The sequence below is a fragment of the Ictalurus punctatus genome, chromosome 15, assembly GCF_001660625.3.
Source record: "Ictalurus punctatus breed USDA103 chromosome 15, Coco_2.0, whole genome shotgun sequence".
NCBI lineage: Eukaryota > Metazoa > Chordata > Actinopteri > Siluriformes > Ictaluridae > Ictalurus > Ictalurus punctatus.
In genome coordinates, this window is record NC_030430.2 from 11,877,002 (window position 1) to 11,899,628 (window position 22,627).

The 22,627-nt window shown below is 38.9% G+C and overlaps 1 protein-coding gene across 7 annotated transcripts in view; it reads left to right on the top strand.

Moving 5' to 3' along the window:
* The window catches only part of sulf2b (sulfatase 2b), a 158,764-nt gene that overhangs the window by 112,725 nt on the left and 23,412 nt on the right, over positions 1–22,627 (top strand). For all 7 annotated transcript variants that reach the window (XM_017486937.3, XM_017486934.3, XM_017486933.3 and 4 more), the window contains 8 exons: positions 2,676–2,915; positions 8,101–8,252; positions 10,242–10,411; positions 16,617–16,767; positions 17,527–17,702; positions 18,451–18,579; positions 20,392–20,448; positions 21,009–21,141. In XM_017486937.3, coding sequence (XP_017342426.1) covers positions 2,676–2,915; positions 8,101–8,252; positions 10,242–10,411; positions 16,617–16,767; positions 17,527–17,702; positions 18,451–18,579; positions 20,392–20,448; positions 21,009–21,141 — 1,208 coding nt within the window. The remainder of the gene's footprint in view (positions 1–2,675; positions 2,916–8,100; positions 8,253–10,241; positions 10,412–16,616; positions 16,768–17,526; positions 17,703–18,450; positions 18,580–20,391; positions 20,449–21,008; positions 21,142–22,627) is intronic.

Genomic DNA, 22,627 nt, shown 5'->3' on the forward strand with positions numbered 1-22,627 from the left:
CTCCGAACATTATGCAGTCAAGAATTCAACGCAGTATTTTCACTGCGTTTAAGACTGAAACAGAAAATATTTATTTATTATTAATTATGCTACTAATATTGTTAGTATACTACCCATACTACTACTACTACTACTACTACTACTACTACTAATAATAATAATAATATAATAATAATAAGAAGAAGAAGAAGAAGATAATAATAATAATAATTATTATTATTATTATTATTGTTTTGTTGTTGTTGTTGTTATTATTATTATTATTATTATTATTATTATTATTATTATTATTATTATTATTATTATTATTATTATAAGTGGCATGGTGGTGCAGGGCAGTTGTGTTCACACAACTCCAGGACCCCAGGTTTGATCCTGCATGTTCTCCCCATGTCCACATGGTTTTCCTCTGGGTCTTTTTCCTACCTCTCAAAAATTAGGTGGATTGGTATTGCTACATTGTCTCTAGGAGTGAACGAATGTGTGAATGTGTGTATGATATGCGATGATCTGGTGTCTCAGCCAGGATGTATTACACTTACTGAAGAGTGAGTGAATACATGAATGAATGAGTGAAGAAGAAGAAGAAGAAGGATTTAATGTGATGATTTTAACAGAAAGAAGATTAGAGAGCGAGAAAGTGTAGTATGTCTGCATGTACAATGATTAATTTAGGCTACAGATTCATTCTGTTCAGTTACACAGAGGGATCTTCGGATCATCTAGGTCTCTGACACAACGATGCAATTAGAGAGGAAAGTCCCTGCTGTGTTTGGTGCTGGATGACAAGAAGTGGAGTGTACTGTCACCACACACACACACACACACACACACATACACACACACACACACACACGCAGACCATCATCATCATCGTCATCACTGCTTGTCTCTTGCAAGTGTGAATGTACTTTTATAGGCTCATCCTCTCTTCTGTTCTCCTCTTGTGTGTTGAGGGTGGGGGTCTGAGCCTGAAATGTCAAAGTGAACTTCAATTTTAAAGAATCCATACTGCTAACCATTGTAAGTGTGTGTGTTTGTGTGTGTGTGTGTGTGTGTGTGTGTGTGTGTGTGTGTGTGTGTGTATTGGCCTTTGAGTATGGATTTGCAGAGGTTTGAGAAAAGGCCAAGTGGAGCCAGGCTTTCTGTCTCTGTGTGCATCAATCCAGCCCATCTATTTTGTGCGTGTGCTTGTGTGCATGTGTGAATGTGTGTATATGTGTGTGTGTGTGTGTGTGTGTGTGTGTGTGTGTGTGTGTGTGTGTGTGTGTGTGTGTGTGTGTGTGTGTGTGTGTGTTTGAGTAAACGGGTGGGGGCTGACTGGGAGAAAGCGCTTGAGCCAGAACCAGAGACTCAGAGGGAGGTCTAATAACCGCTTGCTGATCTGCTTTATAACTGAATTTCTTTTCAGATGCTATCGAGCCAACATCTTGCCAATTCATATTCTCCATTTCATTCTGCACAGAGTCTGACACCTACACACACACACTCATACTTACATGCACACACACAAACACACACACACACAGACACATCCGCCTCCATCATGTGAAAGAGCATTAAAGTTGTTCATGCATATGGTGTCACTTGACAGCATGTGATAGTAACTCATTCTGAGAGAAAGGACTGAAGACACTCTCATGCAAACCAAATGAACCGATCAATGGATGTATTTATCCAACCGACTATCCTCAACAATCCTCTTTTGTTAATGAGTAGTTAGTGTTGTGTGTGTAATGGAGAGAGAGAGAGAGAGAGAGAGAGAGAGAGAGAGAGAGAGAGAGAGAGAGAGAGAGAGAGAGAGAGAGAGAGAAGAACGTATGCATCATCCAGATAATTAACTGAATAGTTTGTGACTTTAGGTAATGATCTCAGGATGAGTGTCTGAGGCTCTTTGTGTGAGGACTATCATTGGTCATGCTGGCTAACATGTCAGTAATGGTGTGTATTGGTTAGATCATTCGACTCTGCAAATATTTATTACACTCCCTGACCAAAAAAAAAAAAAAAGGTTGCTGTTTTGATTTAAATAAGCAAATAATTAAGAGCCTATGATTTGATCATTATTGCAGTGATTCATTTATATTAGCTGGCAACAATTCTTTTAGCCCTAAGTGATGCAGTGTGTAGCCTCTCATTTCTTAAGCAACCATGCTGGGAGACGTGTCCCATGGTTTCAGAAGGGGTGAGAACTTAAATGCGACATGATGTTGCATAAAGTTGTCGAAATAATGGCACAATGAATGCGCACCATAATCAAAACTAAAGGCGTTGTAATGAAATATTACTGTGCAACATGCAGTGTATGTAATTTACTTTATATTATTATATTATATTTGTCTAACCTTTTTCCTAATCGTAATGCAAACGAAGATACTTATGCTACTGTACTTAGTAGAAGGGGGAAAAAAAAACACCTATGTTCTGTTAATGAAAATGGAGCTCATTTCTGTGCCAGAAAATATATGTATATGAATGTCTGAAATTAAAGAAACCAGTGAGATTCATTGTTTAGCTAAATTGAAATAATATTATTATTACAGATCAAGAAACACTATGTGTGTGCCATCAATATAAATCAAACTAATCTCTCTCTCTCTCTCTCTCTCTCTCTCTCTCTCTCTCTCTCTCTCTCTCTCTCTCTCTTTCTCTTTCTCTCTCCCTCTCTCTCTCAGGATCCATGCAGGTGATGAATAAGACACGGCGGATCATGGAGCAGGGTGGCACACACTTTTCCAATGCTTTTGTGACAACGCCCATGTGTTGTCCATCGCGCTCATCCCTCCTGACTGGCAAATATGCACACAACCACAACACCTACACCAACAACGAGAACTGCTCGTCCCCCAGCTGGCAGGCACACCATGAGCCGCGTACCTTTGGAGTCTATCTCAACAACACAGGCTACAGAACAGGTGTGTGACTCACACACTCTCTCTCTCTCTCTCTCTCACACACACACACACACACACACCGGACTCTAATTTACAACTGTAACTTGTAATTGTAACTGCAGAAAGTAACCAGTAACAAGTAACAACAAGCTAGTAAGAAAGTATGAGTTAACTACACTGAAGTGACTTTCTCAAACTGAGGAAAATAAATGGTGGCATTTTATTTCGTTATTGCACTGCCAATTTATTGCACAAAACTTGTACAAAAAATGTTTATGCATGGCACAGATCATTCAGATCATTCAGATCAGATCATTTCTAATTTGTAAACCACTTGTAATAAGAAGCAGTGCACATTACTTAAGTATAAAACAACACTAATGATAAAAGCAACATACACAGACAGTGCTCACTCTACTAGTCTTGTTTCAGTATCTAGCTAGCTAACATTAATGAACAGAGGGAAATCCATATATACCACTGAATTAAAAATTTGGGCATTAGCTGCAGTATAAATAATTAATTATTCTTATCATCATTGCTTGTTATTTTATATTGCTAGCTATTAGACTAAACCATCCCTGAGGTCAGTTATCATGCTCTGTCAAAAAAGGTTATTGTGCTAATTCACTGCTTCACGACAATTCAACAGAAAATACTCATCACCTTCATACTCTAAGTTAACACCAGCTAGGTAACCAACAATAACCGAAAGTTACCACTACGCCCCACCCCCCACCCCGCTGCCCCCACACACACCACCACCACCTTTATATGTGTCCTTAAATTGGTACAAATAAACAAGTATACCATGCCATGTGAATCTTTCATGCTCATAAGCAGTGATACATATGAAGCATGGATGTTTGATAGTCACCTAGACAAATTCATCACCTGTAGCTGTAGTGTGATGCTGTTATTCTCCAGAGAGGCCTGTGCAAACTGAGGTGCACACATTTACACATATCTGCTAATTTAAAATATTCATCTTGGTTCCTGACAGAACAGTTTTCACAGTGTCATTTGATTGATTCAAAAAACAATTCTAACTGGTTATTTGAGAAGGGAAAAGGAAGTGTAGGCTATTTGGCAAAAAGAAAAGTAGATGGTTACTGGAAATGGCTCAGCGGTTTTCAAAATATATGTATTTTTAAATGTTATAGTAGTGAAATGAATTCTTTTTTAAATTAATTAATTAATTAATTAACAAAACTACTACAATTACTACTACTACTACTACTACTACTAATAATAATAATAATAATGTTTCATTTATATAGTGCCTTTCCCATACCCAAGGTTGCTGTACAGCCAAACGCAGTATAATCAAATGCAGTGAGAAAATGAGTGAAAGTGTTCAGAAAAGAGAGAAGCTTTAAGCTGGGCCTTGAATGGAATTAAATTTGTGCCAAAAGTATTGAACATAGCTTTTGAAGAAACAAACAAAAATGTACAATGAGAGAGAAGAAAAACCACTCATAGTTTATGAATGCAAGTTTACGTTCGCCATTCTGGCCCAAATCTCACGTGTAGGCGGGACTTGACATAGACTTACTCTCATTGGGTAGTGAGATTTGGATTTTGAGTTCTGGGTGTGGTTCTCTGTGTAGTTCTGGTGTTTGTACTTTGTAGTGGAAATGACTTACTTACTTATTCAGTATATTAGTTTGTAATTAATATTTGAGGTTTGGGTAGTCTCATACGAATATTTTTTTTTGAGAGGTCTAAGGAGAGGCATGGAGCATCATCGCCTTCCTCCTCCTCCTCAGCTGGACACCTAGCTGTCGATCCAAATCTCACTAGCCAATGAGAGTACATCGCTGTACAGAATGGCAACACCTTCATAAACCATGATTAGCGAAAAGGAAGTTTAGAAAACCGTTTAAAAAGAATGCTGTTCATTTGAAGACCATGTTAAATTTTGCCCCTGAGTTCACTGTTTTCAGTTTCAGGCTGCTTTTCTTCTTTCTCAACTGTATATTTTTGTTCGTTTCTTGAAAAGAAACACACGCAAAACACACACAAAATTTGGCACAAATTTAATTCCATAGGCCTTGAAGGTTGGCAGCCATGACACTAAAACATCTGCCTACCCCCCTTCTCCTCACCCCCACCACTGACCATAGGCCTGGGCCTGCCTCTCATTACTACACAAGAATTTCAGTTTTTCCCCAAAGTTGATGAAACTCTGTAAAAACTTACTGGATCTCTTTCCTGGCAGATCTGCCTTTTATCATTTGAGCTAACTAGATTTCTGCCCCTCAAGTAGTGTTATGTCAAAGTAAACAGATATGCAGTGACCTTTTCAAACACATTTAATGGACATTGTGTTTGACAGGCCCTGCAGCCTCACACACACTTTGTCATAGTCTCACACCCCCTCACGCACTCTTGTACACAGCACTGACACACTTGCATGCCCTGCTTCTTTTCCTAAAGACAGTTTACATTACAATAAAAGCCTCAGGAACACTGCAGGCTGACAGGACTTTTGTGTGTGTGTGTGTGTGTGTGTGTGTGTGTGTGTGTGTGTGTGTGTGTGTGTGTGTGTGTGTGTGTGTGTGTGTGTGTGTGTAAGCACTGCTTCCAGGAAAAAGGTTTGCACTATGATGTGCATCTGAAACACACACACACACACACACACACACGCACACACACACACACACACACAGACACACACACCTGGAAGTGAATCAGCTCATAGTGGCTTGAGTAATCCATTAGGACGCACTTTCTCTGGGAGAGATGAGCTTAGCCAATGAAAGCACTGACATCCACCCTAATGTAATGCTCGCAATATCAACATTCATCTAATCATCGCTCTAATCCAAGCAGAGAGCCTTTTCCTCTTTGTGTTTGTACGTGTGTGTTTGTGTATATGCGCTCATGATTTCTATTTGTCCTTTGTTAAATGTTCAGGTCAGTGTCAGCACTCTAGTAACCTTTCCTTCTACTTTCACTGTAGTATTGAATAATTTATAGGAGTTACTGAATAATATGATTCATGATGAATATCTGTATAATAAGCCAGGTATTTAAAGGGTTAAGCTCCACTGCACAATTTAAAGTTTAAATATTTGCTTCAGCTGTGCTCATCAGGTGAACGATTGCACATGAAAACAAAATTGAATTTCATTTGAATTAGAGTGTAACTGAAAATCAGTCAAGTGGAAACGCTATATATGATTTCTTTTTTTCTAACTGTGTAAAATGAATGGAACTTGAATAGTGTTAATGGGAAACTCTTTTTTTTCCATTAACCAAGACATGGTGCAAAATGTGAGAGTTGATGGGTTTGGTAATAGGTTCACAAGTAGAACCCATTTAGATTCGTATGCTTATTTTTGTGTGAGAAAGTCCACTGCAGCATGCAATAGATAATTTTACGCAAAAAAAAAAAAAAAAACACAACAAAACAGTCATATACGTTTTACAAGACTATGCATTTCAGTTTAGAATTGGAAAACCAAGCAGTTCTCCTTTGAAGGATGCTACATAATGTCATAAGTGGATGAAATCTTATTCATACATGTTTTAAAAAAAAAAAAATAAGATAAATGTCAACAGTTACAACACTATGAAGGAAAATAAACATGACATGCAATAATGGTTAGTATGTTTGCCTCACACCTCCGGGGCTGGGGGTTTGATTCCCACCTCCTCCCTGTGTGCATGTTGTTCCCGGGCTTCATCTTTCCTCCCCCAGTCCAAAAACATGTATTGTAGGATGATTGACATAGGCTTTAAATTGTCCCTAGTATGTGAATGTGTGAGAGATGGGTTGGCACCCACCTTGTGACCCGAGTCCCCTGGTATATGCTCCAGGCTCCCCGCAACCCTGTGTAGGTGTCACGTAATGGAGGATGAGATGAAAGCAAATGCAGGTATGACAGTTTAATGATAACAAATCCAAAGGTACAGGCAAGAGTCGAAGTACATAAACGGGCAAGGGTCATGTAGAGGGGAGAGGGGTCATCAAGGTAGAGGGGAATAAACACATACAAAAAACCAGAACAGCAAACATGGTACCAAGGCTTGATAAGGACAGAGATCATATCAACTGAGCGTATACTTTGCAATGGCTGTGTGAGAGTGTAATTGGGAACAGGTGTCTGATTAGTTCTCAGGAGAAGGTGACGTGTCTGAGTTGTAGTTGTCTTTGGCCGTGTTTGTAGTTCGTGGTGCATTCTGGGGAATGGAGTCGCTGGTTTGCTGTGACATGACCGTGGGATAAGCGGTACAGAAAATAGATGGATGGATTTACATGAAGAAATTGAAGGGAAATAATACGTGTATTCTAGACAAATTAAGAATAAAGATATTTGTTCATTTTAATTAAGAACTGTCACCCCAAATCAAATTCAAATTGAATCCTGATTCCCACTCCTCATTTAGTGCAGACATTTAGCAAATATCTCATATTGAGCAACAGCCTCAGGATTTAGATGACTTTTAATGGACCAAATTAATAAAATAATCGCTGCAGTGCAAGATAATGGCACTCATCTCACTAGATCCCTGAATCAGCTCTCCACTCTTTTTTTTTTACACTGCATACAATACACAAGTACGGAAGCCCCAAGTGGGCAAAAAAATTTTTACACTGCATACAATGCACAAGTACGGAAGCCCCACGTGGCCATGCATTATTTATTTTTTTCTTTCTTATTTCTCATGATCATGACTAAATTTTCTTGTGATCTTGACATAACAAAAAGCTGTTTTCTCACAACAAACTTTTATCACAAGAAAATCGTGCTCCTTGGGACAGGTGTTGCATGCACGTTGACGTCTTCTCCATTGCCATCATAAATGTAATAATTGCCCGCTGTAGAAATGGACCTTATCTGCGCATTAGCAGAGCGGGGTGTCCCCTTCTCAAGTGTTGGACACTAACGTGGAGGTATGTATAGTATGTAGTCAGTTATGTAGAGCTATTTCGGCTTCAGTGAGTCCCTGAAGTAAAAACGAATTTATTCATCCATGATGTTGCGGGACTGCACTAAGCTTTGCTGCCTCCAGAACAAAACAAAAAAATCATGCTGTTATGTCGAGTACACAGAAAAATACAGTTGTGATAATGAGAAAACAATAATACAAATACATGGCCACTCAGGGCTTCCACATTCACTAGCACAAAAGCCTCGAAATATTATAAACCAAAACCTGTGTGTGTGTGTGTGTGTGTGTGTGTGTGTGTGTGCAGCATTTTTTGGGAAATATCTGAACGAGTATAATGGCAGCTACATTCCCCCTGGTTGGAAAGAGTGGGTGGGTATGGTGAAGAACTCCCGCTTCTACAACTACACCATCTGCAGGAACGGAGTCCGTGAGAAACATGGCTTCGACTACTCGCAGGTGTGTATATAAATACAATGTTTTTTGTTTTACATTTTAGAAAGTTTTATAGAAAATGATTAATGGATGTAAAACTAAATGACATCATTCAGTGCTTGCTCCTCTGTTGAAAGTAATCTGTTTTGTAGTACTTAGTGCTGTTCTGTAAACTTTGCCCACAGCTGTTTTAATCTTTAATATGTGAAATTTGTGTGTGCGTCTCTATTATACAAAAAAAAATTCATTTTACTCTCCAACACCTCCTGTTTTTCCCCACAAACCTACTTTCTCTTTCCCTGTGGAGAGTTGCCAGATGTCTCAGCCCCTAACTCAGACATGGCCCAGCTGTTCAGATTGTTCATAAAAAGCACTTGTTCATACAGTTAGACAACCTTCTTTATCATGTATTATCACACACAGCTAATTTAAGCTATGAAGCTTTTTAAAGAACAGCTGAGTTTAAAAACAAAAAACAAAAAAAAGGCCTGATACTTGCCGGAACCAATTCCTCAATTATTTCCAGAAATATTTGTATACAAACATAAGAGTAATACAATAAATGTAAATGTTAAATATAAAAGCTAAACGTTAAATGTACTTTTTCCACAGTACTGTTTGGTCAGAAGGTGCTGATGAAATTTCTATTAATCAACACGAGATCTCAGACAGTATTTCCAGCTGTCATTCAAACTACAGGTTTATATCAATGCATTCAATTGGATATGTTATTATTTATATAATAACAACTTGCTCAGGGACCTTGTATGGTGAATGTTCTCCAGAAAGAGATTTTTAAAAATTGTGTAATTGTTGATATGGTGAAAGGTTTTGCAAGGGAACGTGTTGTTTAGCATTTGTTGAAGGACTCCTGTGTCAATGCTTTCTAACAGTCTGAGGTAAAACTGTTTCTTTAAGTTTTCCAAAACAGACAAGTCTTTAGGACAGAGTATTTTTGCTTTGTTTTTGTTTTTTTGTGTCATTAACTTCAGGAGGTAGCAAAAAGAGGCTTGTGAGCTTGTAAACTGTTTGTTGTCGCTACAGGAGTAGTTGTTATTACAGTTGTTATTACAAGGTAATAACAGGTTATTACAAGGTAATAACAGGAACAGACTTCTTTTCTGGACAACCCACAAAATTACATATAACTTGAAATGGATTTTAAAAAATTGTTGTGTTTTTAAAGCATTATTAGTACTGGCAAACTGCTGTGGTATAAAAGGGAGGAAACACTTCTTCACATGGTGTTATGTAAGGGATAATCCACGGCTAGATGTGTATTACACAATTTTAATGAACGATGTGGAGGAAAAGAACCACCCGACATGAAGTGGACACCTAGCCGTGGATTATTATACCATGACCACTTGATAGCACTGACAAGTTAAAGCTCTCATTGATGTTTGCGGTGCAAAATTTGACAAAAAGAATAAAAATAATGGTTCATTTTTGTTAGTTATTTTATATACGAGTCATTAGCTCTAGAACTCTGCTGCTCTAAATCATACACAGAGATAAAGTAGTGCAATAAGATTACATTTATTTGACTGAATTATAATAAATGGTTATTAGAGAGAGATACGTGTGTGAGTTACCTGCGTCTGCCTGTGTCTACCACATCTCTACTAATAATGAAGCTGTGAGTTTAACTACTGTATGCAACTGTAACTGTAGGTTTCTATGGTTACGACTGTTTATGGACAGCACATTAATTTACGGTGATTAAACTGACTGGAGCTACCTGTGCATTTAACTGTTTGAATGCACACCTTCCAGCCAATCAGAATCGAGTATTCAGACAGACCATGGTATAAATGAAAATAATATTCACTTTGGGGTGGTAACATCATTTCAGCACATTTTCCAATCATTATATATAGCAAAACACAGCAATAAAAGGTATTGTTGAGAAACTAGATGTTGTTCAAACCCTGCATCATGTTCTTGAGGAAGGTTTAGCATCAAAACACACAACCCATAAATAACACCCTTCTTTCCCCCATCTTTCCTCAGGACTATCTGACAGACCTAATAACCAACGACAGCATCAGTTACTTTCGTATGTCCAAGAAAATCTATCCTCACAGGCCAGTCATGATGGTGATCAGTCACGCCGCCCCCCACGGGCCAGAGGATGCTGCACCGCAGTTCTCCACCGCCTTCCCAAATGCATCCCAACACATGTGAGTCCCCCTGTTTCTCCTAGCAATGAAACAAAAGGGTTCCTTGAATAGATGTTCATAGTCGTGTTGATTTTTGTTGCACTATTACATGTTAACATGATTGATCGCTCTTGTGGTTTGAGGTTCATGTTACATTAGTCAACTGTGAGTTTCCCTTCATTTGCTTGTAAGAACTGTATCAATCATAGTTTGAATGACTGCTTTGTGATAAATGTGTATATCACTCATAAGTACTCGTAGTTCTCTCCCCTTGTATGTAGTGGCAACTCTCTCGCTCTGTACATTATACAATTATCTTCCATTTGTTTCCGGTCAGTTGGTGGAAACTTTTTATTTACTTGGCCCGTGTATGTACTCTGGATCAATTCTGGGCACGTTTAAGGAATGGGGGCGTCACACAGACAGATTGCTTCTGAACCGTGGAATGATTTCTAATCCAATTTTATGTATCACTTCTGCTGATGTGCATTTTTTTTTTTGTGCAAAATATGAGACAATAGCTATTCCATTTATTGTTCTTACAGTATTATGGCTATTTAGTTACTGTATTATTGATTTAGTTGGTATCTTTCCTATCATCAATAACATCACTCAACTGGTTGGGTGAATCTTTTCCATTGAAACTGCTTACTACCAAAATAATTCTTCGTTTTCATGAGTAGTCACATACATTTGAAGGGCTTCTGCATATCGAGAAGGCATTCTGTTTCATCTGCAGACCACAACATGCCTTTCCGTGCCAGTGTGATATTCGAAACAGGAAGCGACATGACAAACTGAACCTCATTATTCCACACACAGCTCCGAGAGTAGATCACTTTCACTGTAAGCGCAACCCAGACTACTGTTTTCAGCAGGAGTAGCGATCAGTTCCCCATACTGCACATGAGTTTTGACTTTTCATGTATACCGACGTTTCAGTACAAATGGCTTCAGGTCCAGAGGGATGAAAAAAAATTAAATGTAAGCATGAGCATTAATTGTATTCTGCGTCACTTCCAATTCGCTCTGGATAAAGCACTTTTGTGTGTTCTTCCTCTTGTTTGTATGTTCTTTGCAATATCAATGGACTCTGGTTTGTGGTTGCGTGCATAGATATGAAGATTACACACACACACACACACACACACACACACACACACACACACACACACACACACAGTAATAATTGATAGGAATCCGTGTCGTGACAGCAAGCAGCTGCTGAGTGATACATCGTCTCCGCTGTCCTTTGTCCGTGCTTTTTCCACACAAGAAGCACTTCAGACTCATAGAGAGGCTAACTGTCTCGCAGTGACATTTCTCTGGGCCCTGTCTCTTGTCCTCTCTGTTGGCCTGTCACTATCTCATTTTCTTGCTGTCTATGCACTCATTTTCTCCTTTAACAAAGAAACAGCTCTTTCTCTCCCTCTCCAAGTAGATATACTTGTTTTCTGCCCACATGCACATTTGTTTTCTCCTTGCTGTTGTCAGATGTCTCTTCTCTTTTTTCTCTCTCTCTCTCTCTCTCTCTCTCTCTCTCTCTCTCTCTCTCTCTCTCACACACACACACACACACACACACACACACACACATATACTCGGCTTGTGCTTGAATCCTGCCAGCGGGTGCTGCCGTTGTTTTTGCCATGGCTGGATTAACAGCCCCATCTGTAACCCACAGCTGATCCAAACCGCCAGCTTTCTTGCTCTACAGTTCGGACTGACATTACAAACCTCCTACTCCTGGCCACCTTCTCAGCAATCTGTGTGCTATTTCCATTGTCCTTTTGTTCTTCAGTGACTTAAATCCCAATAAAAATTAAACATTGTAAAAAGGCAAGTGCAATCATATTGGAGTAATGATGGTAGTAATGAGTAATTAATGCTATTACTACTACAAATATTGTATTCATACTACAGGGTGCCCCAAAATTCTTCATACATATGAAACTATGTTTGCCAGCACCATGTTGGTTGTGCCTTAGTCAATGAATGTTTATGGAGGTCCACTTCTCGGTTGATCCGCAACACTTCCAGTCTTCCAGTGTGGTGTGTGTGTCCAGCCATGAGAATGATTTTAATACATTCTTCTATTGGGAAAGGCATTCTTAAAAGCATTCTACAAAAAATATGAAAAATTTTGCTAAAAAGTGTTAGTTTCACCTACGTATGGAGAGCTTTCGGATACCTCGTATATATATTGCTACATGCAGACGCGTGACAAATATAAAGGGTAAATAAAGCAATACTAAGGCCCTGATTTAGTAAGATCAAGAACAATTTGTGCATAGGATTGGAATTATTTTTGCAGACAAAAAATGGGCATGTGGCTATCCATCCATTTTACGTACTGCTTATATTACACAGGGTCACAGGGAGCCTGGGGCCTATCCCAGGGAACTTAGGGCATAAGGCAGAGTACCAACCCATCACAGGGCACAAGGAATGTGGCCTTGTAAAATCAGTCATAATAATTGCATGAATTAAGTCACATGCAAAGACATGAGAAACGCCATACGCAAATGAGGGGGGTTTTTTTTGCACATGCTGACTGTTCATGATAGCTACGGTGAGTTAAATTCTCAGAGGCTCACAGAAGAATGAAATTGAAACTCAAATAGAACACCATTTAAAGGTGATGAGACATGTCAAAACACTATCCAAAATATTATACGAATGTAAGACAAACACAAGCGTGTAGACATGAGAGTGCTGTGTTTATAAGGTACATGTGAATTATATGCTTTTCACAGTATATATGTAAATGTTGTTTACGCCTGGTGGTGAAGTTATAATTTTAAGAAACTTTCTGGTCTTTTAGAGATAATAATCCATAATCTTGATAAACCTTCTTGTTATTAGAACCTTATTAGGAGTAAATGGTATAGTTTTGCTAACTTCTGCAAATGTAATACCTGCTTTTTGTTTGTATTTATTTGCGCATTCAGTTGAAGTGTCTGTGAATTTCAGTCTTAGGAAATCACTTTGCCGGGGCCCTGTATGTCACCTCGTATTAGGCAATTTTAGAGAGAAAAACGGCGAATTGATGCATCTATTGATGCAAAACCAGACGAGTCATGTTATTTGCTAATCGTAAAGATGCAATCCTCCATAGACCCTATTAGTTATCCAGCTTGCACCCTTTTCGGAGGGGTTTGTATGCGTTTTTACTTAGGCAAACCTTTCGTAAATCATTTCATTTCGTAAATTAGTGTTTTGATAATGGTGTTGAGGAGCATCTAACCCATTAGTACAAAATCTCCTGTAGTTGTTCATCCCGGTTGAGATCTGGTAATTGTGAAGGCTGTTGTATTTAATCATATTCATACTCACCAAACCATTCGGTGACTCCGCATGCTCTGTAGAAGGGGGCAGGGTCATACTGGAAGAGACCATTCTCATCAGAACAAAAATCTGTCTGTATTTACACCAGTCTAGCTGTTACGTTTTCTTTTTTATAAAGAATAATTACTTACAAATATGAACTCCCTCGCATGATGCAGTATCTATGACCTATAGACTGATGGAGAGAGCAACAGAAAAAGAACCGAATCTTTGTTGGAAAATAATACAGAAAAATATCATGTTGAAAACATTCATTTTCTACTTGTAAGACTAATGAGCAAGAATTGCAATGCTGCTATGCCTTTTTCTGTTTGAAGTATAGATAGTGAAGTGCTTTAATGGTAGCTTCAAAAGAGCAGTTCTCTGTGTGTGTGTGTGTGTGTGTGTGTGTGTGTGTGTGTGTGTGTGTGTGTGTGTGTGTGTGTGTGTGTGTGTGTGTGTGTGTGTGTGAGTGTGTGAGTGTGTGTAAGTAGGGTGCATGGATTTTGTGCTGTTGTTGTTTAATTGACCACTGAAAAGTCCTTACAATTTGTTACCTCACTTTACTGTTCAACTAGAACATCCATTAACAGCCCCCAGTGACAGATTAAATATGTGTGTCTCCAAATGTGTGGTCATATAGGAGTCAGACTTGCTTTAGTTCGACTTGCTTGTTTGTATCTGCTTTACCGTTATTGACCATTATTATAGTGCAATTTCTTGGTCTCTGCGGCTGTGATGTGGGACTTTTCATTCTTCTAATTGTTCCCAACACATTTTTCAAATAGTGACAAAACACCAGATGCTTTCATCCCCCTATTCAACTGGATTCAATTTGATTTGTGTAGCATGTCACAAAGCAGCTTTACAGAAATATGGATGTTGATGTAAATGATTAATGAGCAAGCCAGAGGAGACAGGAAAAAAGTCCCTGAGGAAGAACTCTTAAGAGGAAAGAGACTCAAAAGGAAACCCATCCTCTTCTGGGTGACAACGGATAGTGGGATTATCAGTCATTACAGTATACAGGTGTAGACCTTTAAAGTCAAATAATTCTTTGGACATTGCAAGTCACACCATTGAGAAATGCACATCTTTAGGGTATCTATGCACTGTATACATCCACTGGATTGTATTCTGTAATCTTTATCCAGTCACACTCAAACCCCTTGTTCTCTAATAGCTGCAAGAATTGTAACAAGCCATACCTCTAAAGCACTTTCTTAGCCCTGGAAAATCCACTTCCTACATTTTGTTCTAATTCTCCATGAAGAATCTGAGAAACTTCCACTGGTCTCCTTCTGTCTGCTCCGCTGTCTGCTCTAATAACCTCCCACCAGCATGAAATTCTCCTCTGAGGTCCTCTGCCCCTTCACTTTGCCCCTACATAGGGGGGGTTACTTTGCCTCCAGTTCTCAACAATCGTGTATTGGATTACATTTTTGTGCTCTCGGACTGGAGCAGTGCTCAGGAAAAAAGCTCTCTGGATCCCTGCAGCTTTCCCAGCGAGCATACACTTATTTTCTGCCTGCTCTTTTTTGCTGGGTCAGATCCCTCACGCCTCTCACAACAGGGGCCTTCCTTCAGTACAGCAAAGGAGGAAGGAGTGAAGAAAAAGTTGAAGTGAAAGAGCGGGGAGGGGGGTATTTCCAGACAATCAGGTTTTCTTATTTTCTTCTTACCAGGGAGATGAGTTTACAGGAGCAAGTGTACAGAGAGAGAGAGAGAGAGAGAGAGAGAGAGAGAGAGAGAGAGAGAGAGAGAGAGAGAGAGAGAGGACTGAAAGGATTAAAATGATTATACATGGACTCGTAAATTAGATGAGGGCCATAGAAAGTGCAAGGAAGGGGGGTGAAGGATAAAGAAAAAGTTAGGTAGGGAAAAAAGATTACAAAGAATTTTAGGGAAAAAAAGATCTTTCACGGAACTTATATATAAACAAGGGGGAAATGAGTAGGGATCTAAATCTGTAATCTACATGTGGATTTGTGTAAAGCTGCTTTGTGACAATATCTTTTGTTAAAAGCATTATACAATAACATTTAAGACAAAGAGAGTGGGAGATTATATCATTTTCTCTGGCTTACAGGACAAAGCTGTGACACAACTAAGGACAATTACATCATTGTTACTGTATACTTAATGCCATGATCTGCAAGATTTTTTAGTAGAAAAAAACAGTTTTAAAGCCTGGATTATACTTTAAAGTATGCATACATAATATGGCTGCCTCATGTATCCTCTGGTTGTCAGAAATTAATTACGTTACGCTTCTGTATGAGGCAATACCAACGTAAATTGTGGAGGCAGAAGAGCACCATGTACACTGTGTCTGCAAATGAATAAACAAATTCAGAGAACACAGCAATTCAGTCTGCTCTGAAATTCTTTTGGATGAAACTTACACCACACCACAGAAACTAAATTAACTGGCAGGACAGAACTTAGTGCCAGGTCATGAAACCCATACCAACTGAACGCCCTGTTCATAATTAACCCTTCTTCTGTCCTATTCATCCAGATCTTGCTTTGATTTGGCATCAACACACTTGTTAAACGTAGTTTGTATGTATCCAATATATCTCATCTTCACCTCAGTAATTAGATGATATAGACACCTGATACCTTTGTACATGTTCGGGTTTTACAGATCTGAGACTGAATTACCAATGGATTGAAGTGACATATTTAAAAAGACCATCCATTTTGTACTACATTTATTTGTCCTTGTTACTCTTAAAATGACGTGAACAAAATATAATTTATTTTAAAAGTAATTTGCCATGTTCTTTAGATAATGTTTTATGTGCATTTGCATCTGCATTTCCACCTCTAGTAAAAATAATTTATTTTAACATTCATGTTCGTTAATGTCATGGTTGTCCCATTCTCTTTTCAGTACTCCAAGTTATAACTATGCTCCAAACCCGGACAAGCACTGGATCATGCGCTACACTGGGCCGATGAAACCCATCCATATGGAGTTCACCAACATGCTGCAGAGGAAGAGGCTGCAGACACTGCTGTCTGTGGATGACAGCGTAGAGAAGGTATGCAAGAGAAAACACGCATGCACACACACACACACACACACATAAGCGTCCACACGTGGCTATGAATCCTGAGAAGCTAATCGAGTTAGGAATTTTTTTTCAGGAAGAAAATATTTTGTTGTTTATTCAATCTTTCACCGGGCAGCTACATTAAGGGTCAAGAAACCACAGTTTATTAAATAAACTGAAGGAGACTTTATGGGGTTTTTTTTGTTGGTGGTGGATCAGTTGAACTGGACAATTTTGGAAAGTTATATAGACCACTGAGGTTCAGAGCCCCACTGGGGACCATAAAGCATAGGCAGGTCTTCTGTGATTTTTAAAATTGAGTTAAAACAGTGGAAATCACAACCCTTTCCTATTGTAGTTATTATATTTCTTATTGAGTTCTTAAGGTTATTAGCCTGGTCACTTGAATTGAATAATCTGAACTTCAAAAACAAGTCATGCCAAATTGGGCCTATTGTGTTCTGTCTGTGGAAAGTTCAGGAATAAAAAGCATAAAAGGTCCAATAAATTATCATTGTATACGTTTAAATACTGAGCCTAATATTTGTATAAATGGGTTATGTTCATAAAATTTAACTGAGCTAATAGGGTCCCTGTCTGAAAAAGACTATGAGTCCAGCAGTGACTGAGAATTTGACGGCTTTATTGATTACCTATGAAGCACTGTGCGATCTACGTAAAGCCCAGGTGGTTTGTATTACATTTGTCAGTGTCACCAAATAATGCCATTTCTTTCCTTTTCTGCAGATTTACAATATGCTTGTGGACACTGGCGAGTTGGACAACACATATATTATCTACACCTCTGATCACGGCTACCACATCGGGCAGTTTGGATTGGTCAAGGGCAAATCCATGCCTTATGAGTTTGACATACGAGTTCCTTTCTATGTACGAGGCCCCAGTGTGGCAGGAGGAACCATGTAAGTGTGTGTATGTGTGTAAGGTGTGACAATGTGTATGTCTCTTTATTCCTTTTCTCGCATCCAAGAAGATGTACTTTAGAAATCAACCAGTGTGGAACAGGTGTTCTGTCAATAAAAGATTATATAAAAGTCTGTTGTTTTCTCTTTTGGGGGTGTAGAGAAATATTAATTTAATAATAATGTAGGACAGACATCTCTCAGTCTCTATTTAATGTTTAAAAGCAGTAGTGTTTGCGGTGCTATGCTACTGTGTGCTCAGATTGGAGAAATGTGGAACTCATGAGACCTGTGGGACAGTGAGCGAATCTTTATGAGTATCTTTATAACCTCAGACTTGAGTATCACAAGGTTCAGGAAGAAGAGAAAGAAGGAGACGAATCGTTGTGTGTTTAAAGCAGGAGGAGAAAGTTTGAAGGTTAGGATTTATCCTCCCACTGAGACAATTAGTCTGTATCAGATCCAGCTCTGGACACAAGGCCGGGATTTGCACATAGAATAATAACATAACGTTTGTGAGATTTGCTCCTTGTAATCAATTTGTAAATCAATTTTTATCATAAATCCCATTCAGTAGCGCTTTCTCATTAAGACTAGGCAGTGTAGAAAAGTAACAAAAAAATTACTGTTTTGTCCATTCTGCTCTAGTTCAGTTTGTTTCAGTATTATTTACTGTCTCTTTTTTCCCTCTCCCTTAATGGTCCAAGCTCAAGTCTTAATCCTTTTTAATGTCTATTACTTTTCCCAGCAACCCCCACATTGTGCTGAACATCGACTTGGCCCCCACCATTCTGGACATTGCCGGGCTCGATATTCCTCCAGACATGGATGGCAAGTCCATCCTCAAACTGCTCGATACTGACAGACATATGAACAGGTACAGCACATGTTAATTCAGGATTCAGTGTTCAGAAGCAGTTCTTAAAGAAACTTCTGTTGTTCATTCAAGCAAATCTGGGAGATTTTATTAAAGATGGGTTCAGTAGCTGACATGTTTGCATGTCTGATGCTATAATGAGGCAAAGTGCAAAATTTATGACTAATATGCCTTTCTAAATGAGATGTGAGTGATTAGTGATCATTTGAGACTGGGTTTATGTGACTGTGTTGTTTATATTTGTGATAAATATAAATATTAAACTAAGGGGGTGTCTGTAATAATGAATAAGGGTCTAGTAATGTCATAATGAATAAGGGTCTTGTGGAGCCAAAATGAATGTTCCAAAAATTTAATTAAATTTAAATTAGTTTAAATAATGGCTAAGAGACAGATTTGTTGTCTTTAAGATATTTTGTTACATCTGCGGAGGTATGCATAGGATCAGTGTCCTGCTGGAAGTCCTGGTTGCAGCCAAGTTTTAACTTTATGGCTGATATCTTCTGATTTTACTTCAGTATTTCTAGATAATCCTCCTGCCTCATGATACCATCTATTTTCTGAAGTTCACCAGTCCCATTTCCAGCAAAACATGACTACAACATGATGCTATCACCCCCATGCTTCACACTTGGGATTGTGTTCTTCAGATTAAAAGCCTCACCCATTTTTCTCCAAGCATAACACTGATCATTATGGGCAAACAGTTCCATTTTGTATGATCTGACCAGAGAACACACGTGGTGATCACCTGTAAAGTCCAGTCTGGTTTTTATGCTGGTCTTGCAGTTGGGGCTTCTTCCTTACACAACAGCCTTTTAGGCTATGGGGATATAGTGGTGACTTTTTTAAAGGTGGATGTACATACTTGTGGATGTATGTACCTGATGCTCCCATTCCACCATTTCCTTGGAGGTTCAGTGGCAACTCAGTGGCAACCTGTGAAGCTCTGGTGAACTCCATTTCCAAGAGGGTTAAGGCAGTGCTGGAAAATAATGGTGGCCACACAAAATATTGACACTTTGGGCCCAATTTGGGCATTTTCACTTAGGGGTGTACTCACTTTTGTTGCCAGCGGTTTAGACATTAATGGCTGTGTGTTAAGTTATTTTGAGGGGACAACAAATTTACACTGTTACACAAGCTGTACACTCACTACTTTACATTGTAGCAAAGTGTCATTTCTTCAGTGTTGTCACATGAAAAGATATAATCAAATATTTACAAAAATGTGAGGGGTGTACTCACTTTTGTGAGATACTGTATATCTGTAGAAGATCTGTAGATGAATAAGATATAGGAGAAGACTGCTCTGACTAGTAGAATCAACAACCCCTTCTCTCTTGTAAAACATGCACAAGGAGTCCACATTTAAGGTCAGAAGACAAAGATAAAGTGAACATAATAAGGATTGCACACCTTTAGCACACTCTCTTTGTCCTCCCCCCAGCAATTCATTCATCCATCTCTGCTGCAAAGATCAGAGCAGCTCAGCAATGATCAATACCTCATAACAGCAACGAAGGTCAAAAGCAGCCCAGGATACTGTTTATTTTTCTTGTGCTCCTTGATTCCATCATTCTTGTTTTTCATCAATCTGAAATGCCGTTTCAATTCTTGAGCCCATTTGCCCCGGAGGTGCTTTTTCTCTCCCCCCCTCACTCCCCCTCCCTTTTTTTCCAATCTCTGGCCAAACCCGTTGTCATTGTTTTGAAGATTCAGGCATGCACGCTAGATGAAACTGAATCGTATGTGGCGGTGATCAGATTCCATGAGATCTAATCGATTTTCTGCGCTCTCTCCTAATCTCAGGTTCCAGGTCAACAAGAAGGGGAAAGTATGGAGGGACTCCTTCCTGGTGGAGAGAGGGTGAGTCAGCAATACATGTGTATCTGTGTGGACACAGTATGTCTAGGATATTATTCTGTTGCGGTCAAAATGACCCATTTTACAGTTCATAATAAAAAATTATCATGAAACCTGTTTTTGCTTAATTTCTATAAATCTGCATGGTGTAAAATTTTGTAATTTCACCCTCTCTGTTAGAAAAGGTTTTGTCCCAAAACCGAACAATATGCATGTATACCTAAACAGTAATGACACCAGTGGTGTAGTGACATACAATTTAGTAGGGTAGGATGCAGATTGGGACACGGCCCAATTATTCATGGCCCACAATTGCTCGGTATTACAAAAGTGTTATGAAGATAAAAATAAGTTTATTGTGCACAATAAAGTGACACAGTGTCACAGTTACTGAGCAGAATTTCTCAGTAAGTGCTGCTAGCTGCCATCAGATTAGCTCTTACTGGGCCCTATTTAAAGTTGGCTAATTAAGTCTGCACCAGATACAATCAGAATCAGTCCGTACTTCTTGGTTTTGAATGGCCTGATAGGGGAATTATTTTTTGTCCTTCTCCCTTTGGCAGTAAACTACTTCATAAAGTAGTGCATGATGGGAAGGACGTGGCACAAGAAGAGAACTACCTTCCCAAGTACCAGCGAGTCAAAGACCTGTGTCAGCGTGCTGAGTACCAGACACCCTGCGAACAGATTGGACAGGTACAGACTCACATGTACACATGCGAACAGGCTTGCCTTTATATGGAGACATGAATAATGGAGATAATGAATAATGATAGTCTTCGGGTAAAAAATACAGAATACAGAAAAAATTGGTAAACTTTCTGAGGCCCCACAACAAGAACCAACCCTATGACAGAGGGGCAGAGAATTAACTCTATGGGCTAAAAATGTATGTGGTTGTCTGTGGTTTTTGTACATTTATACATTTTTCTAATGTTCACCATCTATCTGCATGGTAATTCAATTTAAAGGCTTTTTTTGTCATTCTACACTGGGGTCTCACACCACAGGGGGCCCCCGCTGTGCAAGCCTTGCATGCCCGTCCCCTACACCATTACTAACTTGGTATTTCTGTCTGGTGATTTTGACTGTGTTATTAGTAGCTCTAGAAACAGGCAGGAATCTGGATATGACCAAGAACTACAGTATCATTACTGTATATCTGACTTTTAGCACTGTGCATTTGAGCACTGAACATAATGTCCAATTGATATATTGTGCTGTATAATATAAATTATAGCTGAATAAGGTGAAATATTGATTAAATACTCTGGCCATTGTTGTATAGCTCTGCTCCCCGAGCTACTTGTACTATTATGCCATGCTGTATTAGTCTTTATTAAACATGTTCATTTTAAATTATTTGTTTGACAGACACTTTTATCCAAATCCACTACACATGAGGCACAGACTTCATTTTAACTGTTATAGCACTGGCTTATTTCTACAGTGCAGTGATTTCTTCTGTTTATATGTATATCTCATACTGAATAGTTTTAGGTCTTCAAACGAAATGCAACATAAAACAAAGGCAACCTGAGTAAACACACAATACAGTTAATTTTTTTATTGAAGCAAAAAAAAGGTTATCCAATACCTATTACCAATGTGAATAACTAATTACCCCCTTAAACTTCAAGTCTGGTTGTGCCACCTTTAGCAGCAATAACTGCAAACAAACGTTTCCGATTACTGGAATTCTAGGACTGCACTTAATTCTAGGACTAGGACTTGTTCCTTATGCTTTGGATCATTGTCTTGCTACATAATCCAGTTGTTTTAACTTATTTTCTGGTAGAGAGCAGAATTCATGTTTTCCTCGATTATTGCAAGTTGCCCAGGCCCTGAAGCAGCAATGAATCCCCACACCATCACACTTCCACCACCATGCTTGACTGTAGGTATGATGTTATTTTTGTGTAATTCTGTATTTGGTTTTTGCCAGATGTAACGGGACCCCTGTCTTCCAAACAGTTCCACTTTCGACTCATCAGTCCACAGAATATTTTCCCAAAAGGTTTGAGGATCATCAAGGTGTATTTTGGCAAAATTCAGAAGAGCCTTAATGTTATTCTGGGTTAGCAGTGTTTTTCACCTCGCCACTCTTCCATGCAAGCCATTTTTGTCCAGTGTCTTTCTGATAGTGGAGTCATGAACAGTGACCTTTAATGATGTAAGACAG